We start from the raw sequence: 23,339 nt of genomic DNA, 5'->3' as shown, positions 1-23,339 counted from the left end.
AGACGTTGGAAGTTATATACAGTCAGCGATCCAAACCATGTGCACGCATAGAGCGGTGTGTCCTCAGACTGCAGCCATATGACTTCCGAGTAGTACACATACCTGGACATAGCAGACCCGCTTTCACGGCTGCTGGGGGATACCGGAAAAAAGGAGATACACAAACATGAATCAGAAGAGTATGTGAAATTTGTAGCAACAAGCGCTACATCCAGATCACTCAGTACCCGAGAGGTGGAGGAGGCCTCTGCTACTGACCCTGAAATAGTGGAGGTACGCAAGGCCATCACAAATGGAATCATTGAGAACTGTAAATCATATGCACCAATTGCGAATGAACTGTGTGTAGTGGGCTACATGGTTGTCTCCACGGGAAATTCTTTGTACAGTTTGCATTGAACGACACAACTATCATGAAGGACACTTGGGAATAGTGGGGACCAAACAACACCTTAGAACCAAGGTTTGGTGGCCTGGCATGGATAAAGCAGCCGAGAAGTATTGTAAGACTTGTCATGGATGTCAAATTGTGGCCAGACGACCCAAACAGAACCATTGAGCAACAACACTAGACAGGCTTACCAGATCGACCTGGCAGGCGCACATAATTTGCTAGGACCACTACCAACTACAATCACTACATACTTGTAGTGGTAGATTATTATAGTCGTACTATGAGTATGATGTAATGACTTCTACAACTACAGAGAAAATCATTGACAGTCCTGAGTCAATCTTCAGCAGACATGGACTACCTGTTACGCTGCACAACAATGAGACAATGGACCACAGTTCAAATCTGATTTATTCAGGGAATACTGTGAAAATAATGGAATCAAACATGTGTGGGAGGACACCAAAATGGGCTCACAGCAAATGGAGAAGTGGAGCCAAAATGCATCACTGATGAAGAGAATAAAGATTGCTCGGGCAGAGGGACTAGACTGGAAACATGAACTAAGAAAGTATGTGACTGTGTACCGGAGCATAGAACATGCCACCACAGGAAAAAGCCCTGCTGAGTTGCTCTTTAATAGGAAAATGAGGGGAAAGCTACCAGACAACTGTGAATCGAGCACAACAGAACTGGAGGTACGCGACAGAGATGCAGAGCACAAAGGAAAGGCAAAACTACATGCTGATGAACGAAGAAGAGCTCAGTACTCAAAAGTGGACATTGGAGACACAGTACTCATACAGCAGGACAAAAAGACACGTTTACCACGCCATTCAAAGCAACACCCCATAAAGTTGTGAGTAAAACAGGAAATCAAGTTGTGGTTGAATCTCCGACAGGAGCATGTTATCAGAGGAACACCACACATGTGAAAAGATATGAGACAAACAAACCTAAGAAAATGCACCGTGCACCGAACGAAAACCCGGGAGCTGAGGACAGTGGACTTGATGCAGACACCCAGGCACAGACTAATGTCACTCAGACACTACCTCAGGAGATTGAAACTCCAGACATGCCAATGGCCAGACCTCAGAGGGTCAAAAGGCCACCTGACAGACTTTGTGATTTTGTGTTAGAGTGAGATATATATTGTGGGGATATATGGTGAAATGGTTGCATATTGTTTAAAAGACACAAGTTGTAAGGTAGCTGCTAAGACAAGAGCTATTATAGAAAGCAATAATAATAAGCAATAAGTTACCAACCACTTATGTTCAACAATATATAGCTTGTTGAAGTGGATGTTTTTGTTCTGTTAAGAAAAGGAGGGATGTCATGTATTGGATTAGAGAGGTCACATGTCTAATAAACAGGAAGTAACGTTAGAGTATCGTACGGGAATAGCAATTGTTATGTCTTCCTCTTGTTTAGATTTGTCCTGTCTCGTGTCCGTGGCCGAGGGAGCAGCATGCTGCTGTTGAATGAGCTGGAAGACGGTATTGTAGTCGTAGAGCAGATGATTCTTTTAGCTGGAACTAAGCAACAATGTCTTCAGTTGAGTGTTTGAGAGAGTTTGTCACCGAGCGATTACTGTCAGCAGGAGCGCCCTGTGCCCTGATTAGAACTATCCTCCTACCTTGGAAATGTCTTGGTTTAATGAGGGAGGCTTATATTTGATACATTATAGCCCACCCACAACCTTTTAACTGTTGATAATTTACCTTTTTAAATGAGAAATACAAGCCATAAAATGCACTTTTCCACTTGTTAAAAAGTGCTTGCAGCTCCTACCTTGTGTTTGAAAGGTTGTTCTGGCTCACAATGAGCTGATTTAATGATGTTGAGAAAAGTGATAATATAATGCCCTCCTGGCTACAAGCCTTTGTTGTGTAGAACACTGAATCCCAACCAAGTGTTAGTTACGCTGTTGCCAGGGGGGTTGTGGAAAGATCAGAGAGAAGGTTAAATCATTTGATAAAAACATTTAAATTATGATTTGATAGAATATTCCAGCTGTGACATGTAAACAATAGAGGTTGCAGTTATGTAGGAGTGAATGAAGACTAGAAAGCAAGCGAGCACAGAATTTTAGCTAAAAATAATGAATAAATAGTAGAAATAAATAGCTGGTAATAAGTAGTATCAAAGAGTTGTAATGAGTAGCTAAAAGAAGTGGAGAAAGGGTTATAATAGTAACCTGAAAGTACTGCATCAGCAGCTTAATTGGTTAGCTGAAAGTAATGGATTAAAGAGCAATGTGCAGGTTGGACACCCCTATACAGCATAGTGTATATTAATGATAAACTAGATTTTCAAAACTGGAGGAATATATAACTGCTATAAACAATATTTTGAGATATAATTGTGATAAAGTAACTTCCGCATCTATAAATCACTGACCGGAAGTAACGTAACGTGAGGGAGTCTGGTCAAGTTCATGCTCAAATTACAATGGACATGGATGAAGAAACCGAGCTCTCCAACATCGGTGAGCATGCCTATGATGGCCCACAGGCCTAATTATGAGCCTCCTAGGAGAGATAGAGGCCAGGGGGAGTTTAGGGGGAGATCAGAGGGAGGAACAACCAGTGGCGAATAGGGCAAGTGACTTGGTGAGATAATGTAGCACGGTGGCTAATACTGGTTCATCTAGGCTAGTACCTTGGTGTTATACAATAAATCTGCTTTAGCAAACATACTTTTGACCTTGTTTTTGATTAAACATACATGTAGATTGTCTTAATTTAAGCCAGCAACGTTTTGTCTCTTCATATTCTACAACCTAAGATTTTAACGCTGACAGGCAGGAGTATGGCCCTCTCCAAGCCAGCAGACCTGAGTATGTTTAGACAAGACTCATTTATAACACTATTATTATACACTTCTATTATAGTTGTGAGTTTTCTACACAAACATAAACTTTGTGTCAAAATGAATGTACATACTGTAACTACACTTATATATAACCATATTCTACTGCTCTTCATACTATTCATCCTGCACATACAGTACACTTATTCTTACTACCCTTATAATGTTACTGTTTCTGCACTACAATGGTACTGTTACCATACTGCACGTATCTGTCTATATGGGTCATACTGAATATCCATATTTATTGTTTTTCTTATAATATATTCTGTTAATACACTGCATATATCTATATTTTTCTTACTACTATTATGTTACTGCTACTACATTGCACATATCTCTACATGTTCATATTACATAGCCATATTTATGCTTTATTTTGCACTTCTGGTTGGACACAAACTGCATTTTGTTGTCTTTGTACTCTGCACAAGGAAAATGAAGTTTAATCTAATGTGCATTATTGATGCTGAGGGTTTAGCAGATTTTTAAACTCAGATGTGCATACATACCTTTTATGGAATAGAATAACAAAAAATGTTACATCAAATAATTCTATCACTCTTGATTGTATTGACTATGTTAATAGGATTATCAATATCAACATTGCACCCTTATCATTACTCTAGGCAATTCCAATACACAGCCTACAGGCAGGTGGTCCGATGGGCATATGGGTTTCTGGGCAGGGAGATCAGGAAGGCGATTCCAGCTTGTGTTGTGGCCGCAATCAGAAGGCAGTTTTCAGAAGAAGGAGGGGCATACCGAGGCTTCCCCATATGGGAGGCAATCAATAAATATTTTGTTTTTACAAAATGAACACAATCACAAAATGTCTTGTTGTATAAAATGTATTTATAATTTCATTGATGATAACTAGCAGTGTTGGGCAAGTTACTTCCATTGCAATATTACTGTCTCTGAATTGTAATGCTTTACACTACTTTTGCATTACTTGAGTTAATTTCACCAACATAACAGTGGAAGTTTGACTTGGCAGGTAGCTTGTGAGTTTCACAACCTGATAAATAAGGTCTCCTCTTTATCCACTTTAATACATCATAATAAGATTCATCTTAAGACACTTTACAGATAGAGTAGGTCTAGACCACACTATATAATATACAAAGACCCAACAATTCCAGTAATTCCCCCAAGAGCAAGCATTTAGTGCGACAGTGGCAAGGAAAAACTTCCTTTTAGGGAGAATCCTCTGTGGTGAGGAAAATGTCCTTTATAGGGAGAAACCTGCGACAGACCCAGGCTCTTGGTAGGTGGTGTCTGACGGTGCCTGTTGGGGGTGTGATGAACAGGGCACTGCAGGGTGTTACTGGGTGTAGCAGGGCACTCCAGAGCGTAGTAGGTGTCTAGCAGGGCACGGAGCAGGACCACGGTGATAGCTGCAGCCATGATTTACTGTAGGTGGCACCCTAATCCAAGGTAGGCTAGGCGGAAAAAAAACATAAGGACTCCGGGGAATAAGCTCTCCAGAACAGCATAGCTGGAGCAAGGCAAACCATTGCTAATGGCTAAGCAAAAGTAGCTAACAACGTTTTAACAATTGTGAGAACAGCGAGGCAGTCGCTGTGAAAGAAGAGAACTATAAGTGCTTGAGTAAAACTAATGTAATTTAAATGCAATCCAGGCAAATAGCCGCTAAATTAAACAATAAAGCATAGTTGCAAGCAAACCCCTAATAAAAACTCTGCAGAATTTTTCATTCTTCCTCTACAAATGGTTATACGTTACATCTCCAAGGCAATTAGTAGCATAGTCAAACAAATCTTTGACACGCACAATGACAATTTGACTGCTGACCCCAATTGTACACTCTATTGTACCTGGTTCCAGCCACTGCTTGTTTCTTAACAGAACTGCAGCCCAAACCGCATCAGCATTCTGGTGGTCTGAGTAGCCATGCAGCCCGAAAAGTGAATGGCACCACTGAGTAGAAGATTGCAGGCTGGCATGTTTCGGTTCAGCATATTTCGATTCTGCCAGTAATGCTGATAATCACATGCTGTGCAGGCCTGATGATGTATATGAAACAGGAACTTAATTCTACTAATATCTATAATCTTCACCAGATCAAAGTGGTTCATGACATCAGATGATGATTCATCCTCACTTTGGAAAGCACTGGGCAGTGGAGTTGATATTTGTTGCTCAAACCATTCAGTCTGAGTCCCCACACTAACCATTTCAGCCTTTACCTGAACAGCTAAGATGAAAATAGATTCATGTTGACAGTTGTACAACATTACATAGTCAGTGGTCACAACCTAATACAGTCCAGTATGAAATGTCTTCTTTCTACCATTAGAAGTAATTTGTAAATGTTTAAGTGTCATATACAGATAATGATCAATACAAGTTACACTACCTGATGAACGTTGAAGACATTTGATGTTGCACTGTGACCCACGATGAAGCACTAATGGTCCAGGATCCAGTAGAGAGAAGCCCTTTGTATCTTCAAAATCTACATTACTAGCTGCACTCTCCGCCAACATCTGAAAACACAGAGGTTCAAAATCACACACAAAAATAGGATACAAGCTTAGTTACCAGCTGGATCAGTAATACAAAAATGTAAAAAAAGAGAAATAAAACCAAAGCAGCTCTGACAATTATGTCAAAACCTCTATTCAAACACATTACTAAAAGCATTACTAAGCCTAAACTTAGAATTGGACCATTTGACACCAACATGGCAAGTCACCTCTGACATGGAAAATGGCTTTCAAATGCCTTCTGTACAATTGTAGCTTGTTTGCACAGTCAACATTATAACATTTATTTTCTTTTGCATTACTTATTTCATGTTGACACTGGAAAGGAGTTACTTTTAATCGCATTGTACATGTGTATAATGACAATAAAAAGCATTCTATTCTAAATATGGAAAAATAACAATATCCACTTTTATATAATGAATAATTACACAATCGGAATAGACAGATACATAGATAGCATTGTATTGTCAACAGCATCCTCAGTGCATACTTTGTGAATTGATGAAGGGATACGTGAGCTCATCTGACAGGACTGGGGGACCTCAGACCAAAAAGGTTTTGAACCAGTTGTAATTGTAATTTATTTATTTGACCAGGGACAGTGCACAAAAAACATTAAAAGATGCCTTGTGCCAGGCTGTAAATTAATTCAATTCAATTTTATTTTATTTATAGTATCAAATCATAATTAAAGCTGTAAGCAGCTTGGGACGGGCCCTCGCTCCTCTGCGCAGGTCGGGGTTACCGGCGGACGCTGCTCCTTGCGACCGTGCATTTGCGAGGCACTCAGACACCACAAATCATCACCAATGAAAAGGGAACTCCCCGCTAAGTTCAATGATACCTCACACAAGACTCTATGTCGTACAGTCCATTAGCTGTGAAAGGGGGTGTGGTTTAAGCATAGGGGGTGGGCCAAACTATGACCAATGAAAACAAACTCTGCTGAGCTCAATGATACCTCACACAAGACTACATCAAACGGGTCATTAGTTATGAAAAGGTGCGTGACTAACGCATAGGGGCGGGTCAAACCATCACCAATCAAAAAGGAACTCTGGTATAAAGTATAGGGGCCGGCTCAGTATCACAAGTAGATCCACATTCTAAGTTTCGTGTAAATCAGATGATGTTTGTCATATAAGGCTGATTTCCTGTTGCCAGCGGGGGGCACTATTGTTGTGGAAGTTTTCCTTGAAGCAGCAGAGTTGGTGATATTCATGATAAAATCAAAACAAATAACGACCGTTTGAGAATTAAACCAAAGTTTGGTCTTTGAGTATTTATTTACATTTGCAAATGGAGAAAACAGTTTCAAAGGTACACGCAGCACAACTGAAAATGTCTTTCTAAACTAAAGTCTAAACATCAAAACATCATATAGTGAAGAAACTCCGTTAAGCCACCCCTCTAAATGTATCTCTTAGTATGGCCATAGTTGAAAAGAGACATCATTAACAGTCACACCATTGTCTCACCTTCCCCTCTGCTCCTGTTCTTTTCATTAGCCTAAACAGTTTATCTCAGGAGGCAGAAGGAGACACGGTTTGTGGCCTTCTCGACTTCGTCAACAAGAAGTCAACAATGTGAGAAGGTTCAAACTAGTAAAACTAAATAATTCTACTGGGCTATAGTTCACGGTTGCCAACTATTTCACTTGGAGCCTTTTGAATCTACACATGAAGAAGCTAAATCTTGTGGCGTTATAAAACAATCATTAAACCAATGGTTAATATCATTAAACAAATGGTTAAAATAAAATTTGCCACCACACTATGACCAGAAGTCAATATTGGCCTGTATATCCTCAGGCCTGGACTCTTGTAACCTGACTCAGCCAGATGGACTGCTTCGCATTTGCTCAACATATCCATCTGGGAACTTTCTGGAAGGGGCGAAAATACTGGTTAGCTGATTGGATAAACCATCTGTCTATCACCACCTATGTTGATGATAGATGGGCCAAATCAACCAATCAGATCAAACCCTTGCTGAAACCAGTCGGGAGAAGAGCAAAGCCTCCGAGAAAAGCCTCCAGTGCCGTTTTTTGCTCTTCTTTCAATGAAGGAATACTTTCTAATTTGGATAAAAGTTGCGCGATAGCTACGCTCATCTCATCCGTGGAAGCTGCCACGTTGTTTAGACTGAACAGTCGCTTCTTGTTGCGTCACACCTAAACCCACCTCAAAACCAACACTGATTGGTCGGTCGTTTGGCGAACGGCTCAAAATGTCTCTATCGCAAGATGCCAGACTGATCTGCGAGTGGAAAACTGGAGCACGCCAGATCAGGATGGTAGGGCTGGGCGATATGGCCTAAAAAAAAAATCCCTGATTTAAAAATTTTTTTTTTTTAAAAATCCGATTTTAGATTTAAACTGATTTTTCTCCCCCTACTTAAAATAAATCTGAAAAAAGAAATTGTTCAAAACAAGTTTTAACTCTATTTTGTTTTGACTCATACACGCACACACACACAGGGCTATATATTCAACAACAACAAAACGGATGCGTGATATAAAGCTGTTTTCACACATACAGGTAAATCACTTCTCATTCCTCGCTAAAAGTTCAAATCATTTTAACGTTATTGCGCAACCTTGCCCCTATTTTCACCTGTTGCTGAGTAACGTACATTAACATCCCATGGTCTCTTGAATGTAGCATACCTGTAGCAAGCTCCTTTGTAGTAACTAGCGGTAAAAACAAACGTTAAAGAGGAGCTCCCTGCTACAGAGCGGCGATTGCTAGTTGTTTAAGCCGCTACAGACCTGTGTCACAGCTTGGTTGTATCAGCGGCATTTAGTAGATGTTTTGAGCTGCAACAGAGTTCCTCAACACCACCTCTGGTGCCCCGCATGGTGCTCCTTCAGGTTAGCTGTAGCTGGTGGTTCAGTTATCCGAGAATAGGTGACTCTCAGCCAGGGATTTCGGCGGAGAATATGGATAAGTAAGTAATGAAACGACTAGTGTCGGTGGATGTTAAGGAGGAAATCGATTTTCATTTAAACAAATCAATGTTAACTACACATTCGAGTTAATAGATAAAATCTATTTATCGCCCATCCCTACAGGACGGTCTAACGAGGCTAGGACTCTTGTTGATTGTGGGAAATTTCAAGCAGATATGACAACGTACACTGTAGTTACAGCCACTTTCTCGTTCATCTCTAAACAGTCAAAATGGTCGCCATGCCACGCCCACACCATTTGAAGAAAAGGAGGAGTTCATTAAAGTATAGACTTTTAGGTCTACTTCCTGATGCCACTAGGGGGCGCTATTACTTTGAGGCAATATCGGCATGTATATGTCGTCAGAGTTAGTCTTATGAATCCTGAAAAGTTTCGAGCCAGTTGGACAATGTACACTCAAGTTACACCCACTTCGTGTTTTGATGGCGAAACGCACAAAATGGCCACCCCGCCACGACCATGACCTAGGATGAAAAGTTTTTCTTTTAATAACTTGTCATCTTTAATGTCTTAAGATGGCACAGACCAAATTTGAAGTTGATCGGATGAAATCTCTAGGAAGAGTTCGTTAAAGTACAACATGTGGAAATGGCCAAAATCGCACTAATTTCGAACTTTCAATTCAAAATGGCGGACTTCCTGTCGGGTTTGGAGTATGGCTCCAATTACCTTCTTTGTACGTCTTGACATGCATATGTGTACCAAGTTTCGTTAGTCTACGTTAAATGGACTGCAGGGGCTAAAGTTTTTAAACTTTGTAGGGGGCGCTAGCAAGCCAATATTTGTGCGCCTATTCCTGAAACCCTTAAAATTTGTAAATTTTCACCAGGATGCTACCGTCAATTTTGGTGAGTTTTTGAATAGGGTGGGGCAAAAGGCATTTTGGGGCGGGCCCGTTCCTATGGCCCGCCTATAGCGACGGGTATGACTACCCAGAACTCAAACTAAACTCGCGGTGATTCATAACAGAGTTATCTTGAGACACTTTACAGATAGAGTAGGTCTAGACCACGCTCTATAAATTCCAAAACCCCAACAATTACAGTAATTCCCTCAAGAGCAAGCATTAGCAGTGGCTGTTGCGACAGTGGCGAGGAGAAACTCCCTTCCAGGAAGAAACCTCGGCAGACCCAGACTCTTGGTAGGTGGTGTCTGATGGCCGGTTGGGGGTGTGATGAACAGTGGCGATAATAGTCACATTAAAGATAATGGAACAGTGACTTCGAAGGTAGTCGTTGTAGTTCATGTCATAGCAGGGCACATTGTGTCACACTGACTAGTGCAGTCTCCTATACCGGATCCTGACTACTCTGTGCATATGAACATCACAGCAGGGCGTTGTGGGATGTAACGTGGCACTGCAGAGCACGGGTGGGTGCAGTGGACGCTGCAGGATGCAGCCGGGCATTGCAGGGAAAGAAGAAACATAAGGACTCCGGGGAGTAAACTCCCCAGAGCTAGGTTAGTAACAAGCAGTTCTGGGACAGGAGGCATACAAAAGGAAACAAATGAAAACATTGATGAGAGATCAGCTCAGTGTGTCATAGGAAGGAAGGAGCTTCCCCGGTAGTCTAGATTTATAATAGCATAACTAAGAGAGGCAGGTTAGCTTAGAGAGAGGTGCCGGATCGGGCTTGAACTCTCCCCTGTCGTGTCGGGCTGTACTGGCCTGCCTCTCTCTACTCTCGCTATATTATTAATTATATGATAAATAAATCTGATGACTACGAAGAGAAGCAGGTGGGCCAGGTTAGGCGGACGCTGCAACTCCTCACTCCTTAACTATAAGCTTTATCGAAGAGGAGAGTTTTCAGTTTACTCTTAAATGTGGTGACGGTGTCTGCCCCCCGAACCCAGACTGGGAGCTGGTTCCACAGGAGAGGAGCCTGATAGCTGAAGGCTCTGGCTCCCATTCTACTTTTAGAGACTCTAGGAACCACAAGTAATTCTGCATTCTGGGAGCACAGTGCTCTAGTGGGACAATAAGGTATTAGGAGCTCTTCTAGATAGGATGGTGCTTGACCATTTAGAGCTTTGTAGGTCAGGAGAAGGATTTTAAAGTCAATCCTGAATTTTACAGGAAGCCAATGCAGCGAAGCTAATACAGGAGAAATATGATCTCTTTTCTTAGTTCTTGTCAGAACACGCGCTGCAGCATTCTGGATCAGCTGGAGAGTCTTAAGGGACTTATTTGAGCAACCTGACAGTAGGCCCAGCTAAAAATTTTTGGTTCCCAGAACGTTCTGGGAAGGTTCGTTTTTGGTTTCGCGAACGTTCCCTGAAGGTTAGGTTTGGTTGTGTTTTCGTTGTGCTTTCGTTATTATGGAAAGTTGGTTGAACGTTCTGGGAACGTTCGTTTTTGATTACATCATACGTTCTCCGAACGTTGTCAGAACGTTCCCAGAACGTTGCAACCTTTAGAGAACGTTGCCCTAACGTTCCCCTAACGTTGCAACCTTCATGGAACGTTCCCCTAAAGTTCTTTTTTACATTCCCCTAACCTTTAACAAACTTTAACAACAATGATACTAATTTTATTATTACTTTAAACCGTCTGCATGAGCAGGAATGAATTATTTTATATTAGCAGGAATGAATGAACAGGCAAACTTGATTGGATTTAAAACTTTAATTAACAATATACAAAGAAAAATAAACAAAATACAAAATAGATAAGGATGTAGAGTGCAAAGTAATAGTGCAAATGTATTGTGCAAAATGCATATTGGAATGATAAAGTATGTAATGTGTAGGTGAATGGCCAAAGTGGGGATGAGCCCACTTCTCAGCAGTTCAGGAGAGTGATGGCAGTGGGAAAGAAGCTGTTCTTGTGTCTGGTTGTTTTTGTGTGCAGGGATCTGTAGCGCCTGCCAGAGAGGAGGAGGCAGGAGGATGGGAGCAGTGTAGAAGATGGCCAACAGCTCTTGCTTCTGCAAAAAAAAAAAAAAAAATAGAGCTCCATGGTTTTGAAGGCTCAGTCCTTCTCAGCTGACCTAAAAAGAAACAAAAGTTTGATATGTCATACTAAGAATAAACACATTAACAAAAGCAAGACAAATTGCCTGACTAGCAACCCTGTTTTTATTCTGATCACAAATATTGATAGTTTTTGATTATTATGATTATTATTAACATCACAGAAGAATTTCAATTTACCGTCTGTGTGGGGCAAACTTCAGTACCAATCAAGTCCTCCGCGTCTGCTGCAGTCAACGCGGGGAAGTTTTTCTGGGAGAGCGCTAGAGTAGAAGTCAAAATGAAGCAACGTTACAAGTCAAATTAAAACCTCTTATTAGCCAAGCTAAGCATAATACTGATGTGAACAATAAAGTAACACCTGCCTGTTATAACCCTGCAGATAGTCAGGTCCTGGAAGGCCGTCTTTCCTTTTCTGCCCCGCATATACAGTTTTAGAACATCATTAGTTGCCACTCGCCGTAGCATGCGACGGATGGCAGTACCTCCGGTTGAACCTCCGGGCTTATCAGGAAAAGTTGCTGTAAAACATATAGAAATACAAATTATACACGTGGAACAAAGTGGAGAGCTTGTCAATCTCATTTTGTAAGATAAGTCAGTTCTGTTATAATTTAAGTTATGCAAAAGCCACTGTACCTTCAACTGGGTCCCAAGATGAAGTGCATAACTACTCTGTTACATTAGACAATTGCAAAAAAAAAATAAATACTTGCAGGTGGTGGAGGCAGTGATGTCTACTGACCTGACGGACAGGGCTTCCAGACACACGCTCCATCCTGGAACGCTTTCTTGCTTTTGGACCAGAGTCATCTGAAATAAAACACCATACAATTTATACTGATTGCAAAAATAATATTTGAATGTATACATTGTAAACAAACATTACAACATAAACATTGTATGTGACGGTATTTCTCAGGACTTTTGCATTGTAGCCCAGAGACTTTCTAATGGGGAGACACAGCATCCATAGAAATGCATGGGGTTAGTTTGTAAAGCCAGTATGGCAGCTGTGTAGCCTAAACATATTCCATCTCTTCCTGTATGCTTCCCTATTCACTTAAATAGGAAAATAGCTTGCTGATAACTGCCCAAAGTACGTTGCAAGGTGGCCGCCGAGTGACTTGCCTAAAATGACTGATTGTACTGGCTATCATGTATGTACTGTACACTAAAACTAATCAAAAGAGCTGGTATGTGTTATTTGTAACAACAACGCAAGCAGGTTAACACGATGACACAAAACATACAATGCGGCAAAGCATACACGTCGTGCACAACAGCAAACAAAGCGCAATATATATGCAGTCCATTTAAAGCGTAACTCTCGCCACAATGCAACCTAGGATCTTTTTGTGAATGTACCAGAGTCAAACTTTCATTTAAAAGCATAATTAGGACGGAAACGCCACTTTTTAAGACTAGAGACTTTTACTCCGTTATATTTCCACAAAGCATCTTCGTTACTCGTTACTAAAAAATTAAATTAGAAGAAATGTGTGCGACAGCATTAAGGGAGGTTTGGCGAATCACTGCTCCTAGATTGCATTACGCACGCTCTGCACGCCACACACTCTATTTCAGCGCTTGTTTGTTGCTAAAGGAGGAGGAGGACGCACAACTGAAACCACCATGGAAGCACGAGCACCTACTGGAGGACCTCCCGTTATCGTAGACGACAAGGCTCGACATAAGCAATGGCCCGATGGCCCGGGGCCAGTAAAAACGTATGTCGGGCTGGTTGCAGCCACAGTCACTGGTGTGTGCGTTACTTCACGCAGCACATGTAGCCTACTGACTGGAAACGTTACCGAGGATTATTTACCGCCAATGGCTAAACGCTACACTCGTTACTGTAAGAAGTTAGCCTACAATAAAACCTCCATGATTAAAGAGTCAATACTTAATACTCAATAACCCACCTACCTGTTCTAGAGGCAGAAACACGTAGGAACCGATATTTCAGTCTGCGCTGTCCACTCTGGTCCACCGCGCTGTGCAAACACAGCTCTACTCTGCAAATAGCGACTTTACAAACGAGCTAAAATGAAAGATGTCAGTTTGTAGTCTAACTGTTTGTCTTAATTTGCAACCAATCTTGAACTTTGGACAAATTCTTGTAAACGTAGCTGCTGTCTAAACGAGCCATCCTCTCCGCTGGAGCGGTAAACCTATGGATGTATTTCAAGACCAAAACAAATACATGTGGCTACTTAATATGCACGTGAATGAAGCCGCGTTCTTCATTCTTGACGATGTTGCCGGTTGTATTATTTAGCAACAGAATTGTCTTATTTCAAATTAGGCATACAGGACTAATCTGAGATCATTTTCTAGTTAAGTAGCCTATCTAGTTATCATTATGGATTTTCCATGTTTTTAGGGGTTTGCTTACTAATGTAAAAAATATAGCATTAATTTAGTAAGAAAGTGAAAATATCGAACAAGATGATGCGTATTAGGTATAATTTTATTTTCTTTATTTGAAAGTCCGGCCCCTGGAGTGTCTGCTTAAAAAAATTCTGGCCCTTGGAAAAATGTAGTTGATGACCCGTGGTCTAGCTTTGCTGCTAATGGCACAACATCCAGTGGCAGTGGCTAGCTGGTTAGAACCATTTTCTAAAGCATAGGTGCGGTGTATATTTTCCTGCTTTTTTGTCCTTTTCCAATCACACCTATGATATTTCTTTCAGGGCCAGTAAAAATGTAGAAGGGGGCCAGCAAAACTCTGATCTACTGGCCCCGGGGGCCAGTGGGGATTTTTTTTATGTTGAGCCAGGACAATACCATCCAGAATAGCTATGTCTTTAGATAATGAAGTTCGGAGGTGTTTAGGGCCCAGCACAATAACTTCAGTTTTGTTAAGAGTTTAACATCAGAAAATTATAGGTCATCCAGGATTTTATATCTTTAATACATGCTTGAAGTTTGGCGAACTGACTGGTTTCGTCTGGCTTGATTGATAAGTATAACTGGGTGTCGTCCGCATAGCAGTGATAGTTAATTGAGTGTTTCCTAATAATATTACCAAGAGGAAGGATATATAAGGAGAATAGAATTGGTCCAAGCACTGAGCCTTGTGGAACGCCATGGCTAACTTTTGCGTACTTGGAGGATTTATCATTAACATTAACAAATTGAGATCGATCAGAGAAATAAGACTTAAACCAGCTTAGTGCGATTCCTTTAATTCCGACTAAGTATTCCAATCTCTGTAACAGGATTGTATGGTCAATAGTGTCAAATGCAGCACGAAGATCTAATAAGACGAGTATGGAGACAAGTCCTTTGTCTGCAGCAGTTAGAACGTCGTTAGTAATTTTCACCAGTGCCGTCTCTGTGCTATGATGCTTTCTAAATCCTGATTGAAAGTCTTCAAATAAACTGTTGCTATGGAGAAAATCACATAACTGATTAGCAACTACCTTCTCAAGGATCTTGGATAGAAAGGGAAGGTTAGATATAGGTCTGTAGTTTGTTAAGACCTCAGGATCTAGGGTGGGTTTTTTCAGAAGAGGTTTTATCACAGCTATTTTAAATGACTGCGGTACATAACCTGTTAATAGAGACATATTGATCATATCTAGTAGTGAAGGGTTAACCACGGGTAACGCTTCTTTGAGTAGCCTCGTTGGGATGGGGTCTAAGAGACAGGTAGATGGCTTAGCTGAAGATACCTTTACCATTAATTGTTGAAGGTCTATAGGATAACAGCAGTCTAAGTATATCTCAGGTCTAGTCGTCTAGCAGTCCTGTGTTGAAAGGTGAACCGTTAGAAGTTGAGGGCAAAAGGTGATGAATTTGATCTCTAATTGTTATAATTTTATCATTAAAGAAGCTCATGAAGTCATCACTACTCAGAGATACAGGAATAGATAGCTCAGTAGAGCTGTGACTCTGTCAGCCTGGCTACAGTGCTGAAAAGAAAACTTGGGTTGTTCTTGTTTTCTTCTATTAATGATGAGTAATAGCCTGATCTTGTATTTCTGAGGGCCTTCCTATAGGTTTTCAGACTATCTTGCCAGTCCAAACGAGACTCTTTCAGTTTGGTGGAACGCCATTTACTTTCAAGTTTTCGCAAGTTTTGCTTTAATTTATGAGTTTGGGAGTTATACCAAGGTGCAAGTTTCCTTTGCTTCATCGTCTTCTTTTTGAGGGGAGCAACAGAGTCTAAAGTAGTCCGTAGGCAGGCCGTAACACCATCTACACAATTGTCTTTGTGTACCTCTATGCTCCACGAATGAATAATACCTTACTAGTTATGTTAGGAGAGGTGCTGTTTATCCAGTTGTGGATTAGGCAAATTCTAGGTATGGCATTAAGGGGGAAAGAACTTGACAATGAAACCAAGTAAAATTGTGTACAAAGATAATGGACATTTATTAAAGATGTACATACATATTTATCTTAAAACAGAAAAAAGAACAATAGGATGAATACACTAATAAATAAAATTATCCAAACATAAATCAGTGAAGTACAAGAAAGTTAAGGAGCAAAAGGTTTTGATTCAAAGATGGACCTGTACCGGTCCAGGGTCAGGAAAAGGGCAGCAAAAATCTCTGCAGACCCCTCACATCCTGGTCACAAACTGTTCAACCTCCTTCCCTCTGGTAGGAGATACAGGGCACTGTTCACCAAAACCAGCAACACAGAGATGGTTTCTTTCCCCAAGCCGTCACTCTGTTGAACACTCAGAAATAGCTCCCACCCTCACACTGAACTAAGTCAATCAACACTGTTCTGCTCATCAAACTCATGTATATTTCAATCCTACAATTACAATATTGTTCTTAATATATTACCATTGCACTGATCTGCCTTGCACTGTTTTCATATCTAAATCCTATAATCTCAGACTACACGGACTGATATTGCACTATTCCTTCCCTCTCTTTTGTATATTTTTTGTAAAATTGTAAATTCTATTGTATTGTACACTTAACAGTGTTTTTTATATTTCTTACTTTAAGATTAACCGGAGTCAAATCCCTTGTTTGTTTACACAAACCTGGCCAATAAAGATGATTCTGATCTTGTCACAAGAGTAATGACAAGAGATTCCATTTTATCAATTTGTTAACGAGTGAGAGTTAAGTAATCGAAGTCCGGTAGCAGTATTATTTAATAAGTTTAGGTCTAAGATTACTTAGAGCACAATGGACAGTCAATATGTCACTGGAGAGAGGAACAATGGTCAGAGGGAATACGCAATGCTGAAAGTTGGCGGGCCCTCTCAACATCACACCCAGGTAGCTGCTTTCTCCCCTTCAAGAATGGAGGCATGACGAGTGTGGCACCAAGCCTAGCCAGGTGGTCACCTATCACAAAACCTCTATCTGCCATCACCTGATTGCCTGGATTAATGTTACTGTAAAAGCCAGACTTACCACTGATCTCTTTAGCTGATATCCTCCCTCCCCACATTTTGGAAATAAATGATATTGAGCCATAGGGCGTGATACCTATTAGAGCTTTAAGAGTATTATGGTGTTTATAATTCGACCAGGTCTGGGCTCTAGCCCTGAGATTGAATGGGCTGTCAATGAAAAACTCTGTGCAGTCAATGATAACTACGCATTTCTTGAACCTCTTCTTGAACTTCTGTGGCATGTTTTTACGAAGAACCTCTGCAGATGGCCAGGAGTTTAAAAATTGGAGAAGCTTTGCAAGGACAGGTATTACTTTGTTGATAATATTTGAAACACATGCAGAGGACACACCAAACCGGAAACCAAGGTCTAAATGGGCAAGTCCGTGTCGGAGCTTCATCAAAGTTAAAAGAAGTTGATTCTCCTTGGAGATAACCCTTCTTTCTTTAATAAGTGGTCCAATTAAGTTCAAAATCCAAATAAACACAGCAAATGATGGCAGTCCAAAATAAAATGAAAAGAATTTCTGTCTGTGCTTAATTTGACTAACTGCATCATTCTCTGTGACAATGAAATTTTCTGAAGAGATGGACAATTTTGACAGCTTGTCTTTGTAAGAGTCTCTCTCTAAACGCAACCTATGTACCTCTTGCTGTAGCATTTAACACATATGACATTGTCCCCCATTGTCTTGGTTGTCCCCTTCTTCCTGGTGGTCTTCTATGTCAGGAACAATCTCTGGTTCTGGTCCTGGTCCAGCTGCAGAATAAAGTTGTCTCCTTTTCACTGCGCGATGGTACCGACCCTGTTTATCTGCTGCTCTCTTAGCAGATCTTGGATCGGCTAACTCAGGTCCCAGGTGTTGTGAAGGAGAAAAGTCAGGGTTCGGACAACCTGTATAATAAACATAAAGACATAGACCATTTAAGCATGTGCTCTTAAGTTACTATATTTTACCAAATGTTACTTCAATTTTGGACACTGGAGAGTTCAAGTTAGGCCTAACAAAGCAAACTTTACAACGAACACTGCTGTTTGTTAGCCTGGCCCTAGACCTTAATTGTAGAAAATGTACCCTCTATAATGTAGGCTACAACATTTCATTTTAATGCAGTAGGGCAGTTCATGTTTCACCCTTTTAAAAACTGCACAGGACAGCAGACCTAGGACAAAAGGGGGCGCTGTTGTTCAGTAAAAGCTTGTGGTCTTCTTTACAGCGTAAACAAACACTTGACGAAACGTTAGTCCAGGTTTAGTTTGCTTGCACTACATTCAGAAAGACTGCAAGCTTTCAGGCTGTTACAGCTCCTACTGTTGCCCTTACATTTACACATTTAACTTGACCTTGCACAGTGAAAGCATATCGATGGAGCCAAGTCATGACGCCGACAGCTAGTTCTAAGCCATCAGCTGTGTAGCTGTGGGTGTTTCTTTACAGCTGGGCAAACGCTAGCTAGCACTGCCAAAACTACAGCTGACGTTAGCTAGCAGGCTAGCCATTATGTTTTGGTAAATTACTCAAAGACAACCAAACCAAATATTTTATACATCACCTGTGAGAAAATGTCTTCCACAAACACGATGATGGAGGTTTGGTTCCCAGTCTGCCCCGTTAGAAGTGGCTACTCCGCCACCAGGCAGTCTCTTCTCTGTAGCGCTACTTTTGACGACGTCCACTCGCTTTAACCTCCTCACCCACAGGTTTCACTGGATAAATTTACTTTTTTCTGAAGGAAATCGATAAAACCCTGCACCTTGTGCTGTATATCTGGCGCCGCAACCCCAAACACAACACGTTTTCGTCATCGTTTCAACTTTGATCAACAACGATGTTTTTAACAATGCAACTGTTTACAGTAGCCGACTGGATCTCTTCAGTTGGTCAGTAGAAGCCGCTCGCGTTCTGCCACCCGGAAGTATCTTGGTGCCTATTGTTTACAAACATTCTGAAATGCCGTATAATAGTCACATTAAAGATAATGGAACTATTACTAAAAATAGTAGTTGTAGTAGTTCATGCCGTAACAGGGCACTGCAGGGCAGTGAGAAGTAGGGTCATTTTTTCTTATAGATCAGACTTATTTTTGGAGCTAGTGGAGTTGCCCCCTGCTGGAAGTTAGAGAAATGCAGCTTTAATGAGCTTCAGCATTGGCTTAATTTTTCAGACCCGGACGCTCCATCCATTCCTTTTAAATTTTATGTATTAGGAATAAGCCGTCATGGTCGAAGCTGTGGGCAGAGCTGTCGGAACTCAGATTGTGACTATGAACACTATGAACCACTACTTGGATACCATCTTGGTGAAACTGACAGCTTTGGAAAGTCTGGACCACGGCTTTGCAAAGAAAATTTATCGATTCGAGACCAGAATGGGCGTTTTAGAGAAGACGTGTAACTAAATGCCTACGCCCTAAGACAAAACAAATTCCAATCTTATCTTTCGCTCCCTGCACCAGCACTGGCCTTGGCCGAGGCCGGTGTTATACAACACCTCCCCCTGGAAGCACTGCAGCGAGACACACTCTTGCATTCCTTACCCGACTCCCACAGACACCTGATGATTGTTGACTCGGACTGGGTCCTGTTCAAGGTTGACTCCATGGCAACCGGCTGTGTATCGCTATGACAATCGTGCGGACTGAGACAACGTGATTATGGGGCCAGACGTAGTTTGACTACGCGGGCCTACACACACACGAATCCTTACATATATACAGATATGCAATCACCCACCACACCCCGTATCTCGCCTTCGCCGCTTTGTACCCCCAGTTGGGCGGGCAGGTCTGTGACCAGCGCCTTTGTTTTGGCTGCAGGACCAGATGGCTGCTTGTCTGTGCTGGACTACCTGCACCCCAACACTCTCCTCCCCCATTGCGTGTCTTGTGTGCTCTTGTATTGGTTATGTGCTTATGTTGCTGAGGTGTTTTTTTCCTGTTCCCACACTGTACTCCTATCGGGGGCATAGTCTGGGAGTTGCCTTTTTCTCCTCCTCTCCTCATGTCATGCTGTATTTTCTTTACCCCATTGTATGTTTGTATGTACCTTGTAAAGCGCTTTGTGATTTTTATCTGTGAAATGCGCTCTATAAATAAACATTGAATTGAATTGATTTGAATTGAATTGAATAAGAGAACCTGTCTTTTGTTTTTTTCTCCAATAACAGTAGTATCCTATTTCTTTTGTTGTCTGTCCCTCCAGAACTCCCACAACAACATGGCTGTAAGGAGGAGGAGGTTCTCTCTGACCAGCAGCTCTGTATTCAGGAGAGGAACTCCAGTCTGGACCAAGAGGACCCAGAGCCTCCACAGATTAAAGAGGACCAGGAGGAACTGTGCACCAGTCAGGAGGGAGAGCAGCTTGTACTGAAGCAGGAGACTGATACCTTTATGTTGACTCCTACTTATGAGGAAAGGGACCACAGTGAAGGTCAGACTCTGAACTTCAATCCTGATGATGACACTCTAAGTGCAGCAGAGAAAGAGTCTGTAGCCAACATGCCAGTTCTAACCTCTGTGGAATCAGAAGTAAACAGTGACCACCAGCTCCTCTCTCACAACTCTCATGAAGCTGAGAGCCAAGATCAGAAAGGAGGCAAGCATGGAGACTCAGGATCAACTAGAAATGCAGAGCCAGAACCAAAGAAGAGACGACGCAAGAGCAGAAGTCACAGCAACAACGTAGACAAAACTAACGTGTCAGAGATTCATCCTAATACTCAAACAGGTAAAAAGTCTTTCATATGTGAGACATGTGGGAAAGACTTTAAGTATAATTCAGCATTGCAGACACACCTGAGAATCCACACAGGTGAGAAGCCTTATTCTTGCAAATCATGTGGAAAAGATTTCAGACTTAAGGATGTTTTTAATGTCCACATGAGAACTCACACAGGAGAGAAGCCGTATGTTTGCAAGACTTGTGGGAAAAGATTCTGTGTCACTACAACATTTAAAAGGCATATGAGAATTCACACAGGTGAGAAACCATATCCTTGCAAAACATGTGGAAAAGAGTTTCGGCAAAATAGTTACCTGTTGATCCACATCAGAAGAGCCCACACAGGTGAGAAGCCCTACGTTTGCAAGACCTGCAGTAAAAGATTCTGTGATCCTTCAGACTTATTAAGGCATATGAGAATTCACACAGGTGAGAAGCCATATTCTTGCAAAACATGTGGAAAAGATTTCAGATTTAATGGTGCTTTTAACGTCCACATGAGAACTCACACAAGAGAGAAGCTGTACGTTTGCAAGACCTGCGGTAAAAGATACCGTGACGACTCAGCATTACAAAGGCATATGAGAATACACACAGGCGAGAAGCCATATTCTTGTAAAACATGTGGTAAAGATTTCAGACGTAAGGATGTTTTGAACATCCATTTGAGAATCCACACAGGTGAGAAGCCGTATTCTTGTAAAACATGTGAAAAAGGGTTTAGGCGTAGTAGTACCTTGTTGGTCCACATGAGAAGAGCCCACACAGGTGAGATGCTGTACATTTGCAAGACTTGCGGTAAAAGATTCTTTGACGCTTCAGGTTTAATGAAGCATATGAGAACACACAGAGGATAGAATCTAATCTAATCTTGATCCTTTGAATTTTGATTATAAAGTTCTAGTGGTTCATGGTCAAAACTGACAAGAACCCTCAGAAGTGAGGAGCAACATTTTTGCAGCAATTGTGGGAAAAGTGACCTGAGGATCAACATAGACAGGAGAAACCATCCAGCTGAAACTCTCGTAGAGACCTGTTGAACTGAATGAAATACTTTTACAGTAGTTACATCTCTGATACTGAATGTTAAATATTTTGTTAAATGAAGATGAGATGTCATTTTATAGGGTAAAGTTTCCCTTTGTATGACTGGTTTATTCATATTTCTGTTTGCCTTTTTTATACCCTGCCTTTTTCTACTGACCAGATTCTGACCAAATGTTTTGCATTTTTTTTTAATAAAGGATGGCGGTCAATCAAATAATCAACTTTTTGGACTATTGATTACAGCACCACTGTGATGTTCTCATTTAGAGTTTGAAATGACCAGACGTTGGTTGAGTAATTAGTATGCTTTACTGTGATAACATGTTCAGGCAGGTCACATACATACAGCCGTCGATTACTGATGACTGACTAACTAACTTCACGGGGTTAGTGCTAACATTCTATACCCAACGTATGACAGCAGTCATACCGCAAAATGTCAATGTCGTAAACATCATACTAATATTTTTCAATTTCTACTTTTAGGGCATCTTGATTGTCTTTTACAATCTTTATCATCGAGTCACGGAAACTGTCAAATTTACTATTGAAATTCTTGTCCAAGGATACATGTAGACTTCAGATTTTTTCATCAAGCATCTTCTCCAAGTTATCATTCATTCCTGCAATGCGCTCACTCAATTTTCGTAGCTCTTGTGTGATAGCCTGATTCTCGCTTGTTTCCGTGTTTTTGTCAGCATTGCTTCTCAGCGTCTTTCCACCTTTCTCAGTCATTGTTGGTTATGGTTGATGTTTCCTCAACACGTTAACCAAGCTGGATACAAAATTATCCTTCCGTGTACTTTTGTCTTGAAATTTGTTTATTGTCATATATTTTTTATCGAAAAAAAACCTCCGACGTATACACAACTCCACATGCAACATGCGAACCGGACTGGAAGCTACTACTGTAGAAAGAGTTTTACTAATGTTGTAAACCTTAAACATTACAACACTCACTTTTTTTTTTCTTTAACAACCAGATCCATTGCCTTGGACATATGTACTGTAACTGATTTACTTGTTAACTGCAATACCAATCTTACTTGTCATTCATAACTCAGCAGTATAAACATATAATTCAGGTCTGTGTTGAAACATTCACATTCAGGTAACTCATCAGTGTGCTTTAATATTAACGGTATCAAATAGCACAGTACCTCTAATCGTGGTGTAAATGGTTTTAAAGACGGAACAGTCCTTCAGAAACATTTATATTAATCCAATGGGCAGAGCAGTCATTTAGAAATATTTAGATTAATCTATTGCTGGATTAAATGTAGACATTCTCTAAACAGGCTCATAGTCATTGAGGTAAGATGGGCGCTGGCAATTGACTCGAGAGGGATACCTCAGTGTCACAACAACGGTGTCCTCATTCTCCTCAGGATCTGTGACAGATTCTCTGTCTCAGAAATGACCTTTTTAAAGAAGGAAGATTTCCTTGTCATGGAATGTCCAT

The 23,339-nt window shown here is 41.0% G+C and overlaps 1 protein-coding gene across 2 annotated transcripts in view; it reads left to right on the top strand.

The window, feature by feature from the left end:
• LOC120560194 overlaps window positions 1-22,070 on the top strand; it is an 84,377-nt gene extending 62,307 nt beyond the window's left edge. For both annotated transcript variants that reach the window (XM_039802439.1, XM_039802438.1), the window contains one exon: window positions 20,312-22,070. In XM_039802439.1, the coding sequence (XP_039658373.1) occupies window positions 20,312-21,687 (1,376 nt within the window). In that variant the 3' untranslated portion in view covers window positions 21,688-22,070. The remainder of the gene's footprint in view (window positions 1-20,311) is intronic.
• Window positions 22,071-23,339: the final 1,269 nt, after the last annotated feature.

Source organism: Perca fluviatilis, chromosome 6, assembly GCF_010015445.1.
Source record: "Perca fluviatilis chromosome 6, GENO_Pfluv_1.0, whole genome shotgun sequence".
Lineage (NCBI taxonomy): Eukaryota > Metazoa > Chordata > Actinopteri > Perciformes > Percidae > Perca > Perca fluviatilis.
The sequence above is the reverse complement of the archived record's forward strand: the minus strand, read 5'-3'. Positions and strand labels throughout refer to the sequence as shown.